The sequence below is a fragment of the Falco cherrug genome, chromosome 1, assembly GCF_023634085.1.
Source record: "Falco cherrug isolate bFalChe1 chromosome 1, bFalChe1.pri, whole genome shotgun sequence".
Classification (NCBI taxonomy): domain Eukaryota; kingdom Metazoa; phylum Chordata; class Aves; order Falconiformes; family Falconidae; genus Falco; species Falco cherrug.
Window position 1 is genome coordinate 79,577,694 of NC_073697.1, and position 15,136 is coordinate 79,592,829.

At 37.7% G+C, this 15,136-nt stretch overlaps 1 protein-coding gene across 1 annotated transcript in view; it reads right to left on the reverse strand.

Annotated features, from left to right (window-relative positions):
* Positions 1-15,136, reverse strand: part of PDGFC (platelet derived growth factor C) — a 136,263-nt gene that overhangs the window by 33,657 nt on the left and 87,470 nt on the right. Inside the window, exon 3 of the mRNA XM_055700802.1 lies at positions 4,486-4,666. Within this exon, the coding sequence (XP_055556777.1) occupies positions 4,486-4,666 (181 nt within the window). The remainder of the gene's footprint in view (positions 1-4,485; positions 4,667-15,136) is intronic.

Consider the following 15,136-nt stretch of genomic DNA (forward strand, 5'->3'; position numbering starts at 1 on the left):
TTGAATGATTGAATCTGCATGCTGGAACATCTTCAGGAGTTTGTTGATTTATCTGGGCTTAGGTTTCACTACACCTCATCAGTGAAAACTCTGAACACAAAGATTTTGTTGAAGAGTCCTTCCCACCATATGAAGGATTTTCACAGCCCTTTTTCACTCCATGGAGCATTGCAAAGCGCTACGTAACATTGATACACACTCTCCTGCTGCTTCATACCACCTTGGCTTAAACAACCCTGAAATCGTGTAATTTCCAAAAATCTTTTGAATAATTCAAGACTGTAGAAAAACCTTTGTTTAGGAGATCAATAATGTCCTTTATGTTGTTTCTGGATGGACTTCCAGTTATTGCAGCCAAAGATAAGCCCTCCTCGAGCTTTGGTACTGACATGCAAGACACACACCTGATACCTGTGATATCTGTGGATTTTTGAAAGGAATGGAGTGCTAGGTAAGAGCTTTCCTTTTTCTGTTCTATTAGTATATGCACTCTTTAGATTTTATTTGTCTTTTTCATTAAACAAGCTCAGTTTACAAGGTTCCACAAACAGAGCAAAGCTAAGTCAAAAAGCTAAGTCTAAAAGAGCAAAGCTCAGTCAATTTGGATGCAATAAAGGAACAATTATTAGACAGCTCTAAACAGATTATCCGTATTAAATTTAATCTTCATTACCATTAAGAGCAAGAGAACTACTAACAGCATCTCTGCATCAAAAGAAAAAAAACCCACCTCTCTATGACTGAAGTCCAGGTAGCCACACAGGTACCGCACCGAATTTACAGACCACCTGCCAAGTCCCTTTGAAGCTGGGTCAGTCTTTAAACTTGGATTTTCCTCTTCATCTTCACTTGCATAGAAGAGGGTTAAGTCTGCTCTTTGCAAAGATCTTTGGCGACAAAAGACATGCTACCATATGCCAAAAAAAGAAGGGGAATACAGTCACCCCCAGCTTCAACTTTAACTGGAGCTGCTTTGTTCTGAGTGCCCTGAATAATTAATAACTACTTTGGCAATCAGTCATGCATTCCTTAATGGCACCTCAGGCATCAAGTATCCCATTCACCCACTCCCCAAGTAACAATGGACTTTATTACATCAAGTTTTCTCTGCCAAACTTGTAACTGACATAGTTTAAACTAAACAAGTCACTATGAAGACTGAGGCCCAAATATGTATTAATAGAGTTTATAATGTTTCCCTCAGTTGCATGGTGCTATTATGTGGATTAGAGCTGTAACCGGGGGCAGGTAAGAAGGCCGTGGAAAGAAATGAAATATGGATGGGTTTTGCCATAAAGTTCTAGGAGGATTTCAGTGGTATAGTGCTGCCAAACCCCATGACATTTAATAAATGCATAGCTGAACCATCAAAATGCAGAACAACCGCTAAGCAGCCCCTAGCAAATAAAAGCAGCTCACCAGTAAGCACAGACTAAGTGACAGGGCAGAGCATGAAAAGAGTGACCAAGAAATCTGGGCTGAAATTAGCATAATAATTTTGAAATAAGACAAACTACATTTCTTAGTATGAATAAGCTTTTTCATCACTTCCTTCCACTTTACAGTATTCCAGGCAAAATTAACTTGCAACTACAGAACAGAGGAAAGGGAAATTGAGTTACAGCAGAATTATAAAAAGTACTAGATGCACCCAGGGTACGCAATTTAAAATGGAAGAAATCCAAATTATTAAACTGTAATTGGCTACAATCTGAAGAAAAGCTTCATGTTTTTTCTTGGGGAGCACTCTGCTTTTACACAGTACATGTGCTGCTTTTATGAGGTGCCTTATAATCCCATGATAAACCTTTCTAGAAAATAATGTGGCATCTATTGACATTGGAACTGCTGTGAATCCTTTCGAGTGACTAAATCTTAGAAATAAAGTAATCAGATCAATAGCCATTCTCCCCATACTTATTCATCATGTGAAAGGTTGGTTTGAAATCTCATATACAAAGTAAATTTTATATATATACACGATAAATTAAAGCAGATTTAGACAAAGCCATTTCTCTTGCTCTTTAAAAGACCTGAAAATGTGTCCGGTGGCGCTCTCTGTGTGTGGCCCCCAAATACAGAAACAATCTTGCGCTGTTTTATTTCAGTTTTGCTTCATTTCTCCCCAGACAATCTCTCATTGCTAGTATACCAGCCATCTCCCCCTCCCCCTCTTGTCAAAAAAATGAGGAAAAAAAATATTTAACTGTTTAGGACCAATTCATTGAAGTGAATCACTAAGTGAATCAATCATATTTTTGCAAGAATTATTTAAAATTTACGCTATTTTCTATAGCTGACACCTTTTTGTGTGGAGGTTGGGGAGCTGTAAATTTGTTTCTTTTGAAATGTTGGATGTGATCACATAGTTTTAAAGAAAACCACATTTTTTTGGCATCAGTTTTCAACTGCTTTAGGTAGAAGAAGCAGGCCTAATCCTGATACCCAGCAATATAGATTTCATTTACAACCTGCAGTCTGAAATTGTATTTTGCATGGCTTATTCAAAGGTAATTTTTGATGAAAAAGATCACACAGCCCTTTTAAACAGACATTTGGAAATTAATACTCACAAAACCAATAAGCAGTTGTTATACTGCACATTCTGAGGCTAGTTCTGAATTCTTAATGACAAAGGCATCTGCTTTGCCTGTTACATATGTGAGAGAGAACATGCTTGGTTTCTATAACAATTTGTATGTTTACTTCTTATGCTATACAATCTTAGTGGAGAAAAATGGGGGACTAAAAATGCATCCTAAGATGTCAGCTCTGGTTTTGTCTATTGAATAAGTGATGTAAAAATATCAAGGATTAAAGAATTGTTTTGCAAGTGTTGATAATTTATATTGTAACCATCTCCCCCATCAAATGTCAAGGAATAAACTCAGTCCATTTATACCACATGGCATAAAGATAATTATACATACACTCTGGTTTTTTAGGTGCCCTTGTTTAATCCATTCCAAAGAAACTGGATCATGCATAAGTACGATAGGTAGCAGGTAGGATGTAATACTAGAGCTGCAACAATGAAATTTGGCATCAGCATGCAAATAGGGATTTTCTTTTACCATTTTCTGAAAGTAAACATACTTATTACATTCCGCCCTTGAGTGTATAAAAGTTTAAACGTGGCCATATTTCAAGTTGTTTTGGAGACTGATTGACATTTTATTTAATTTCAAGATTCATCATTATCGAGTCATACTATTCTACTACCAAAAGGGTCTAACTCGTAAGAGTCATAGATGCAGATCAAACATTTATTCACTTCAGGAAGAGTTCTTAGTCAGGCCTAAATATTTAAAAATACTTACAGGAAAACAACAGAATGTACATATATATATATGTACAGACACACACTATTACGCTGACATCGCCATCAGCATGCTAAATATGTTAAGCAGAAGATCATGTGTTGTTGAAAAGATGTGTGAAATTGTTCTTGGCTTCTTCACAGTAACTGAAGTTGTGCGGATGGGGAGAGAAGGCAAAAATGGCAAAAGCAATGAGCAAGCCGAACGCGTCTCCAGTGAAGCGCATGTTGGTGGGGTTACAAAATGGATTCTTTTGATCAATTTTTTATTGAGCTTGCAGATATTTTCCACCAACCAAATACCACAGACCACAAGTCTACTTTGGAGATTCACAAAGTGAATTATGAGGAATTTTCACAAAAATGCTCCTTACTCTCTTTAAATATGGAATACCTATTCTAAAACAAGTCAATCCCTGTTCTGCTCCACTCTAATGTTTCAGAACATTATCTCGTCCTTAAAAAAATAAAATAAAATCTATAAACATTGTTTTGCTATCACAGATCTTTCACTTAGTGAAAAACGTAAAAGAAATCTGTTGACAATGAAAACAGTCACATTTTAGACAATGTCTATTGTTTAATACCTGCAATTTGCAAGCATTAAGTCACATTCAAGAGAAGTCTAAAGTACAGCTTCCAGGGAAAATACAGTGGAAAATGAGTATTATGCATTGTCTGCTTTGTCACTACAATAAAACAACCCAGAAGCATAAGAACTTTTCTGGTTTTGAACTAGGTATAATCACTTGTCTCTGTATGTCAGCTGACTAATGAAAACATTAATTTCTTCAATTTTTTTGCAACTTCCCAATGCTCTTTCAACATTTACACAGCCGATTCTTACACTGATTTTTCTTCTCAAAGCCAGAAAAAAATTTTTTCATAGTACTGTATCAGGAATGCAAACATTTTATTGAAGTTTCCACACAAACAACTGAACCCACAACTTCCCAGTCCCAAGCCATCCAAGAAGAACCACAAGAACACTCAGTTAGTTAAAAAAACAGAAACAAAATGTACAATTCTGGAAGGCAGATTGCTCATTATTATTATTATTAAGAAATAAACAGTAATTAATCCTAAGCTATTATAAGATTCTTTTGAGCTACCACTTCAAAGACTTTGTTTTCCTGAAATGTTCCAATCTGAAACATGTTACTTACTGGCATAAGAAGTGTATAATGGATGCAGAATCCAGGTTCAGAAGGAAAATATTCATCAGACACAAATCTTATTCTGATCTGGTTTCCTTTGGAGATTTGTCTGCTTGGCACACTACTGGAACCACACCAGCGCCCTAAAACAGTGCCATCACTAGGCTCTTCAATTTCTACAAAGTCGTACCTGAGCAGAAAAGAAAAATCAAATGTTTATTTACTGATAAAATTTATATAAACTTCTTACTTTAATCCATAAACTGTCTCTGCAGTTTACAATTTTTTCTTTTTTTTTTGTAATGCTAAAAGTATGCTACCAAAGTCAGCTATTTTAAACTTAGCTTCAAAGTTGCTACTGGCTTAAATACGTAATAAAATCATGCAGTGAGGTTAAAAAAAAAAAAAAAAAGTGGAGTTAGCATTCTTAAAAGACCCATGAGTATGGTTTTGTTTGCTCCTTTTATGGAAAGCAATTACAACATATCGGATAGGGCAGAACAAAGTCAGAGAAAAAACCACTAAAATTGCCTGAGCGTGGCGCAGTAATTTGTACTGCGACATCACCAGCAGTATGCTGCGTGTCACCGGTGAAAGCTCAGGGTCTTGGTGGTACAGAAGGCTTCCCCTCTTGTAATACCAGTGGTAAATAAGCTCCTGAAGGTTAAAGTGGCCCAGGGACACTTGGACTCACGTTTTTTAGTTTATGCATATCCCAATGAGACATTTGTTGAGCAAAGACATGTCAGAAAGAACCTGGTATTTTGGGAATACTGACTAGAGAGATGTGGGTTGGGAGCTTTGAGAGAGTGAAACAAGGTTGATTTAGTTTCACATTTCTTTTAAACTGTGGTCTGGGTATCCCTGGGGACCTGTGAAGGCTCGGTAAGAAATGCCAGTCAATTATCTTCAATTAGCTTCCATACACCACACAACGGTCCTCACTTCCACTGGAAATGTTTCCCAAATCACAAAAACACTGAAAGCCACTGCTCTAGAAGGTAAGGCTGGTTTCAGTGCTTTAACCTGTTTCACGCCAGTTCCCCAGCTGCCCACCGACAGCATAAACACCAGGGGTTTCAGCGGGATTTCCCCTGTTGCAGCTTGAACCCCCCAAGCCCCTGCAGCAGCACAGCCGGGTGGGCTGTGGAGGCGCGAGCGTGGCGGGTAAAGCAGAGCCAGCACTTGGGGGTTCATCCCCACGGCTTTCCCAGGCATTGTTTGACTTTGAAACCACAGCTTGTATTCTAGCCACAAGAGTAACACACCTCTGAGAAAGCTTCAAGGTTTCTGATTTTTTTATGTTCTCTTCTATGTGTAGCCATACACTAAATGCACCTCATGTAAATCTAAATTGGTAAATAACGTTGAATCCTTTTCAAGGGTACAAACAGTCCTACCTCTGACGACAGCAAATACTCATATTTTAAAAAACATGCGCACATACTCTACCAAATATCCCAAGCAGTATTTAAGGTGAAAATCATTACCTAATAAATATTTTCTACTGAAGCTTTTTCTGGATTTTTTTTTCAGTAAAGCTAATCTTTATAATGATTCCCAGTTCCCTAGTTAAGACAGCAGGCAAGAAATTCTCGTGTTGCATGTTTGTGCAAGACTGACTTGCATGTTTATTATCTCCATTTAAAGGACCAGTATTTTTTCCACTTAATTAAAGATGAATGCAATGAATATGCTCATTAACTGTGTTCAAAATCTATTACTGCCATGTACCATAGTTTTAAATCTTTGTTGAACTTGTGATACTAATTACTTTATCACCATCTTCCCTCCCCCCCCAACACTAATTCCTTTAACTGATCCATCAGTGTTTTTGCTTTATGATCAGGTATACAACTTATTACAAAGGCCATGTGTACATTAATTGTACTAAGGTTTCAGGGCTCATCACATCAAAATCATTTTAAGCACTAATTATTATTTTAAGATCAGCTTATGAAGTTTCTCAAAGTAACCTTTATATTTTTTTAGTTAAGAACATGAAATAATGATCTACTTCTCTGACTTGTAAAAAGCGAGTAAGTTAATCATTACATTTATTGACTTAGGCTTAAGAGGTCTGGGGGATCAGGCATAATATGGGTGTTACTGTTTCTACATAACTTGCAGAGTACTTTCTATTGCACCCTTTGGTCTCCTGGTATCCCTGAAATAAAAGAGAAACTCAAATTCCACAGTGTAAATCATAGACCCTTAAAATAAATGCTAATTAATTCCATCTGTTGAGAGGTAAAATAGAGGGAAATAAGTATTCTGAAAAACCCAAATAAAATTCAGCTTTTGGATACACACGACAGATACAGACAGTTCTGTTTGTTGGGGTGTTTCTTCTATATTCAGTTCTTTTCTCCTCGATCTTTGTATATGGTATTTGTAAACAAGCTGTTATTTGAAAATCAGAAATCATTCTGATTACCTGTGTGTTATCGGTGTTAACTGGAGAGGTTTCTCAACCACCTTTCTCCTACCCTAACATCATTCTGATCAGAAATCCACTTGTTTCCAAGTAATAAATCTGCAAACACTCTAACCATTATATAGCACTCACTAGTACTGCACTGCAGTGTGAAGAATTATCAATATCATTATTTAAGGGATTTAACTAAAACCTATTTTCTAATCCAATCAAATATAACTTTCTCATGGCAACATGGTACAGTACATACGTCATGGTTTATAATGATTACTCCCTTTCTGCAATGTCTCCCTCAGGACCAACAAAGAATTTGTGTTCTTCTATGTTGAACAAACGATTCTAGTGCTGTAGACAAAAATGTCTGTTTTTATAAGAAAATATGGAAGATAGAGTATTTTTTTCTTACTGCTGAACACAGAGGTAGGTGGAGCTCCCTGCATAATATAGACATTTCACCATCAGCAAGGGGAATCTTTAGAAGTCCTGTCTACATCAACAGAAAAAAGTCCCTCACGTCCCTCACCTGTTTCCTGGACATAAAGACATTTTTAGCCAGTAACTTTATTCCTGTCATCTAGCCTGAAAGTGCTGTGAGAGCCTGCCAAAATAATCTTCTGTGCAACTAAAATTCCTTGCATTGCACATCTGGACTAAAGTCTGAACTTATTGTGAAAAGTAACAAAAAGTGGTTCAGATGTTTTAACATTTACGAGATTGTGCTACATCATTCTGCAGCTTCACATCACAGGGCTAAAGAGCAGCAGGGACAACAGCATAGCCATTCAAAATTATTTCCCCATCAAGAGAAGCCTGTACTTGCAATGCAAGATAACTATGACAAATAACCAAGAACTGAGAAGCTATTTTCCATCTGCAATGGAGTAAAAATTAAAATGCATGTTGTACCAAACAATGAATCCTTCTTTTCTGTGGAACATACAAAGCAGAAAACACGACCCTTTTTGACAATGACTGAAGAAATGCTCTGCTACTAAATCTATGTTCAATACGTTATTCAAATATTACAAAGTAAAATTTATGACAAAGAAGTAGTCCAATCTTTCCTGGGATGAAAGATGCTTTTGTCTTTAGTCATGATGCCCACAATGCCTTCCATTATACCTGTGTCAGAACATGTATGACTCTTCCCTATGGCCTAGGTGCCTAGGACCATAAATTGAATTAACCGGAACAAAGAATGTGTTGGAAGAGAGAAAGGAAGCAATGTAAGTGACTCTAAACTTCAATGCCTTTCCAGCCAGGAAATGTCTTTTCCAAGGGAACAGGTTTTCCTCCCCCTTCTATATTTTTCCTGGGGTTTACACTGTCATTTGCTAAACATATTCTGACAGGCTGTTTACCTTGGCTTGCAGTTTTGTGACCTTTTTGTGGCTTCTCTCTGCCTTCCGAATTCCACAAATACATCAATGAATGTAAGAAGCAGAAACCCACAGGGTAAAACACTTTGTCATATCAGTGACATTGGACCTTTCTAACTGTATATAAATGCATGCTAGACAAAAATCTAGCACACCCATTAAAACAGGTTGTGAAAGGTGAAATACATTTTTCCTTTCCCCTTTGATAAGAACCTGTTTCAATTTTTTTTCTTTTTTTAAATGAAGAAAAAGTTGATAACAACTCCTGCCTTTTTTTATTATTTTTTTCCACTGTGTCCTGTGGGATGCTGTAATATTTCTCTTCCAATTTGTTTAAAAGCACACGGACTTCCAAGGTTTTCCTGGTGCTGGCATAACACAGCAGAATACCTACCTCAGCTGCAGACCAAAAGCATTCAAGATTCCCCAGCAGTTCCTCAGACAAACTGTTATTGACTAGAACTTAGATAGCTTATATTTGGACAGCTTCTATTTTTGGAAACATTGGAAATTACTAAACCTGTCACCACCAAAACATAATTCTGATTTTTTCTAAGCAAAATTATAACACCATCATTCTAAAGGAAAATTTCCTCTCCCTATTCCACCTCCACGTGAAATAATTTTCATTTTTGCTATTGAAATATTTAACTTTCCTATGGAACGGTATTTTTGGTTTTCCATCATTTGACTTTAACTGTGTGTTTGTTTAGAAAAAACTGTAAGGGTATTGGCAACAGTCTACACAGCCTTCACCTCTTAGATTCTGTTCAAATTACATCTGTAAGTAATCATACCTCTTTCTGTGAAACAAGCACTGCATTTACATATAGAGGAAAGTCAGGCCAAATGTTTAGCTTGAAGATGTTTTTTTCAAAGCTTGTCACCCTCACTTGAGGCCTCCTCCAAGCAGCCCAGCCATCCGATGCTGCTCTGAGGGGCAGATTCACATTTACCCGAGTGAAGGGGGAACACCAGAGCACAACAGAGGCCCTCGAACCCCCAGTATCTAACAGCAGACCCAGTCTGTTTAACCAGCCTGGTTGTAACACGCCGTACAGACTCCAGTAAAAACACATGGTGGGACAAGGGGAATGCAAAGCTTATGACAAAGGGCAGGGGGAAGATGAGAGGGCCTGAAGGAGGAAGAAGCCAGACGAGGCGAGTGACACGCTACATGAGAGAAATAAGTGGATTTCAGGCAAAGTACACTCCTGCAGATGTAGCAATACAGTTGTAAAAAGAAGAGCACACTGTATCAGTCATTTAATAGGTGGAGAACTTTCTTTTCTATTACCAGTACTACCCCTCTCACTGAAAGTAAAGTATGTTTTCATCAAAGTCTTTTCCTCAAAGACCAAGGTAGAGAGACAGATCATGTGAGATAAAAATGACACAAAAATTAAATAATTGATAATAATGAAACTGCAGGTAGTTGTGCACTATTTTTCAGTTTACATTAAGAGGAAATCTTACTTTTGGTATTATTTCTTTTCCCTCAGATATGGCCAGGCCAGGTAGTACAATTACCTATCAGCCAAGCTTGCAAGCTTCAGAACAGCTGTTTAATTAATTATTTTGCTTTTCCAATGCATTAATTTACATCATACTGTTCTGTATTTGTTGCCAGACAACAATATTTATATGAACCTCATACTGGGAAAGATTGGCCCATTCGCTCCAGTTCTCCATTCAGCCCAGCAGACAGAAGGTTCCTGAAATTACAGACCACTAGCAGTGCACATCAGTAAAAGTTAGCTATTAGTAACTCCACTTGTCAGCCAGGCAGCAGAGAAAAAACCTCAAATGATATAGAAAGCAAATTTCCTGAAGGAACAGAAGAGAGAGGGCACTTTGGCTGAAACGGTGACCCTGTGACAGCACCAGCAAATAATCCATGCAGGGTAAACTATCAATAAAAATTATTCTGCTCAACGTTATCAGAAATATTTGACTGGGGCTACTCTGAGCGACAGTAAAGTCAGGATATTGGAAGAAAACTGTTTTTCAAAAACTACTCAATATTAAGTTTTAAATATTTAAAATACCGAGTCTGGATTTTGTCTTTCCAATAGGAATTTCTGAAAAAAAATTACCCAGGGTCATTTGACCTTAGCTCCTGAGGCTCGCGCAGCATGGGCAGTTCTCCCCTGGCATTCATCCTCTTCAGGAGGATTTGGCAGTGCCTTCCACTCCAAGAGGAAACTCCTACAGATATCATTACAGATTACCCAACAACTGAGAAAAAGAGTTACGTTCTACGTTTTCTGTCATGCTTGATGTTTTAATGTAAAAACAGAGAAAAGACGGTACAGCAAAGATTTGACATGAAATAGATTTCCATAGTATTACCTGTATCTCCCGATCCTACAGTGTTTTAACAGTCACTGGAAAGAAACAGTATACCCAGATATAATCCATATAAATAACTGATAAGGTCCATTTTTTGTACTCAGAAAATGATGTTTAATTATACACAAGTATCACTTCCAGCAATAGACATCACTTCCAGCCAATAGAGCAAGTGAGCGTAAAACTCCCCAGTATCATGCCATGTCTACATTTTCCATGAAATAAAGATACTCAAGGTATAAACAGAGAACATTTCTAACTGCCGTTCACCAAATATGGATTGTAGTTTCTGTGCCAACCTACTTTGAATACATCTATTTTAGAATATGTAGTACTGTACGTTAGGAACTGCCTTATGGAAACAGAGATTCACTCACAAATGTTAGATGGTTGCCATGGTAATTTCTATTTAATCTTTCCTCATACTGATTAGTAACAGCCTGAGGCTTCTAACACAACTGCATAACTCTATATTTCTACCTTGTTATTTAGGACATATGAAAAAAAAGTTTATCTTTAGATTTCAATTTTCTTCCCCTTCATTCACTGTAAGCCACTTTGATCATAAATGTAGGTTTACAACACTGCAAGTGAAAGGGAAAACCATGGCAGAGTTCAAACCCCCAAATTCTATGCTTCAAACATTTGAACACTTTTCATTAAAAGAAAAGGATGCACTGGTTGTTTGATTTGGAGAAATTAACTGTTGCATGACCATTGTCCAGTCTACCAGAAAACCTATTTTCTTCTGCTGTGGATCCACTGAAAAGCTGAGGCATCACGTGAAGCTGAGACATGTACATGTTGCATAGTGGCTTTTGTTACTTGGTGAACTAGAGTCAGAGCACTGCATGCAAAATCAAGAAACTCAAAGAAATGTATCTTTTCACCCTCACCCCAAAACTCTCATTTATATCAAAAGTTTACCTCAGTGTCAGTTGATAAAACAGTACTGCTGGAAACATATCCCTTCCCTGATGGCTAGTAAATTGCCACAGAAACACCTCTAGGAAATAAATCATCATGACTGGTATCTAGGTGCACCAGTATCTCCACCTTCAGCATGTGAATATCCTGTAGTCTCTGAAAGTAACTTCTGCATTGTGGGAAGGAAGGAACTTTAACTTTTCCACACGAATGAGAAATTGTAAACTAGAGGAGACATTGGTAAATGTACTTAAGATCCTAAAAGAAAATAATTCCATATCCAGACAGCAACCCTGTAATACAGGAATACAGCGACCACAGTGTTCAATCCTAGACAGCCTGTGCTGCGAACTAACTTATTCTGGTGTTAACTTCTACTGATAGATTATTTCAAGCACTTGAATAGAAATCTTATAGAAAGAGACATTATAACCCCATAGATCAAAAGTGGAGGTAAGAATGAAGATTGTTTCCCAAACTCCTCCTTTTAAAAGTCCAATTGCTAAATTTTTCAGAATCTACCTATACTTATCATCTTTATATCAAAAAGTGTCAGGTATTACCAATGCCAGTCAGGACAAGAAAAATGTTTAGCTCTCTTTAAATAACGATGAAGTTTGGTCTAAAAATGGCACATTATGAGTAGAACAGAGACACAAAACAACAAAAAAAATATATGAAACTTCATACCAACATTACTATGTGTCAAAGTCAAAGATGAACTCTGGACAACTGGAGAGCTTGGAAAGACGTACTAACACATACGAATCAGCTTGCAAACGATGCCCCAGCCCGTTTACTTACCTTGGCCTTCATCTTAAGGAAGAAGTTACACATGGAGTAAGTCTCCAAGGGTTTCCATCGCTCAGGGTTATGTTACGCTTACTTTTTTTCCTATTTGACTACAGATTCTCCTGTAGCTGTATAAAATACAGTTAGTAAAAAAAAAAAATCCCCGGAATTAGGAGTCACTTGGAAAGGTTATTTCTCAAGGACTAGAAGATGGGTAACTTCTATGTGAAAAATTTTCTTCTACTGTTTCACCACCAATCTGTCTGCTTTCTGCTACTCACTGCATGTTTGTTTCTTTAGTACCCTGCACAAGTTATGAATTGAAAAAATAATGTATGTAACAAAACCGGTAATAGGAGTACTCATTGTGCTGCCCACTCGTACTCCTATTTGTTGCCCACCCTCCCTTCTGCCGAGGAATACCCATGCGATTTATTATTATTATGTACTTACAGTACAACACCATGTAGAAATGGCAATCAGAATTCAGGGTCCTGCTGCACGGGACACTATACTCTCCAGAGCACATTCCCCTTCATAGAGAGGCAGCCCACTGGTTACAGACAGCACACCAGCTCAGTAAGTAACCTACACCATATAGTACTACACTCTTCATGGTTTGGAGAATGAAATGCCTTACTAAATTATTTCCCAGTACTTCTCTATAAAGTCTAGTATATTTTATCTTGGGAATTACAGAAATCTTAAGAAATCACATGTTCCTACTGTACAGATCAATATTTTGTACAAAACCAAAAACATTACTGGAGCTCAGATTTCACATCAACATCCAAGGTTGTAAAGCATTCTTTCTAACCCACCCCACTATAAAATTTCTACCTCTAGTCACACTGTTCGCATTGGTCAACGTATCTGTTCCAGCTTCTGTGAATCCATAATCATGTTTCTACCATGTTTTTTCAAGCAGCACTTTAAATATTTATTCTAGTATCCCCAATGGTAATTTTTTCTTTATGCATATCCCTTATATCCTAGAATGTAGCGATGGCTCCAGTCAACGATGTGAAAACTACTGGCTAAGCAATTTCCTAATAATATTCAAAAGCATATTTTTGGAAAACAACAACAAAATTCCTAAGGGGCATTTTCACTGTGTGAGGATGCACCCAGGGCAATGCAGGCAGCACCCTTTCCCCTCAAGCACCCTCTGATAATACAGCATCATTACACGCCTGGTCAAGTTTCCCCTCTTCCCTCGCTCCTGCCTACCTCAAGGGGATTTGTGCTCTTATCTATGTTTATTTAAATGAAAACACCTTTATTTCTTTAGTTCAGCGATACAATAACATATGGTCTCTTGGCTGCTACACTAGCACACAAGGTTTACCAGTTCAGGGCAGACCATTTGTCATGAAGTCCAATATCCTGCTTCAGGACAGGCCAGTAATTGCTATTTGAACAGAGCGAAAAATCCCTATAATGTAACCGAGCAGCCGTATAACACTGCATGAGGTAGAAAATGTGTTCCCAACCCTAGCAGGAGATCAGTTTTCACCTGAAGAGTGTAGAGTTTTCTCTCACTTCGAGTTTACCTAGTTATAAATTAAAGGTCAGAAAATTATGCAAACCTATTTTTAATCCAACCACAGCATATGAATCAAAGGCCAGTATGAAATGGTACTTCTTAATAATAGTTGCTAGTTTACTGGTTTCCCTCTTCTCATGTTACTGTCAGAAAAGGAAAAGATCTATTTATTTTACCTTATAAAAGCCCTAGGATACTCCCACATGACCATTTAACCTTTTTTTAATAATAAGTAATCTCCCTTTTTGCAGTTTCTCATGCACATGCATCCTCTCAGATAACCTGATGATGTGATGAGAACAGATTAATGTAAATTGCATTACATTTCACTTCTACTTTATCCTAATGGAGCAGCATCAAGTGCAAGACAGGACCGTTACTGATTTGTCCGACTGACAATATTTGCTGGTAATACTGTCTTAACTACAATTTCATGTGAGCAACGTTGTTAACATGTCGGTGATACACATAATGAAACGACCACAGCATGTAGTTGGGAGGGAAAGAGCCAAGGAAGAGGACAAGGGGAGGAAGAAAAAAAAGAAAAGCCGCATAACAGGTGAAGAAACACAACGGTCTGTCTAGGAATAGGATGGTTGGTATGTCTGCTATTCCTGCTGAAAAAAAACAGAATAAAGGTGACGGTGAGCCTATGGGCCTAACTGCACTTAGACCTCCAGGAACTGGAAAACATCAGGGAGGGAGTCCATGCTACATATAAACAAATATTTAGACACTACACAGAGTAACTTTATGTTGCTGTACCTGCCTTTGCAGCTTGCATTTGTCCTGACATCAGGACAGAAGAGAGCCACGCCAGAAACTGCAGGTGACTACAGGGCCTGTCTGCACTCCTGGGCTCAGGTGAAGATTGCTCACAGCATGGTTTTGTGCTCCCTTACAGTAGACATTTACTACTATCTTTTACTAAGTGGTGGGGCAGGAGCAGGGGAACTCCATCCAAACAACTGTTCTTGGAGTACCCTAGACAGAAGCAAGACCCACACCAATCTTCAAAGAAAATAACTTCAGTCTACAACATTAGAAACACAGCCAGCTACAGTAACATGAAACAATTTTAGAAGCAATAAATTAGGATTAGGACCATTTACAAAAATATGTTGATACTGTGGACATAGTTTACTTTATTCAAACAGCTTGCTTCAGATTGAGAGAACCAGGAAGGAATTTTAAGGAGCCTAAAATGTTTTTCAAGTCAATGAGTGC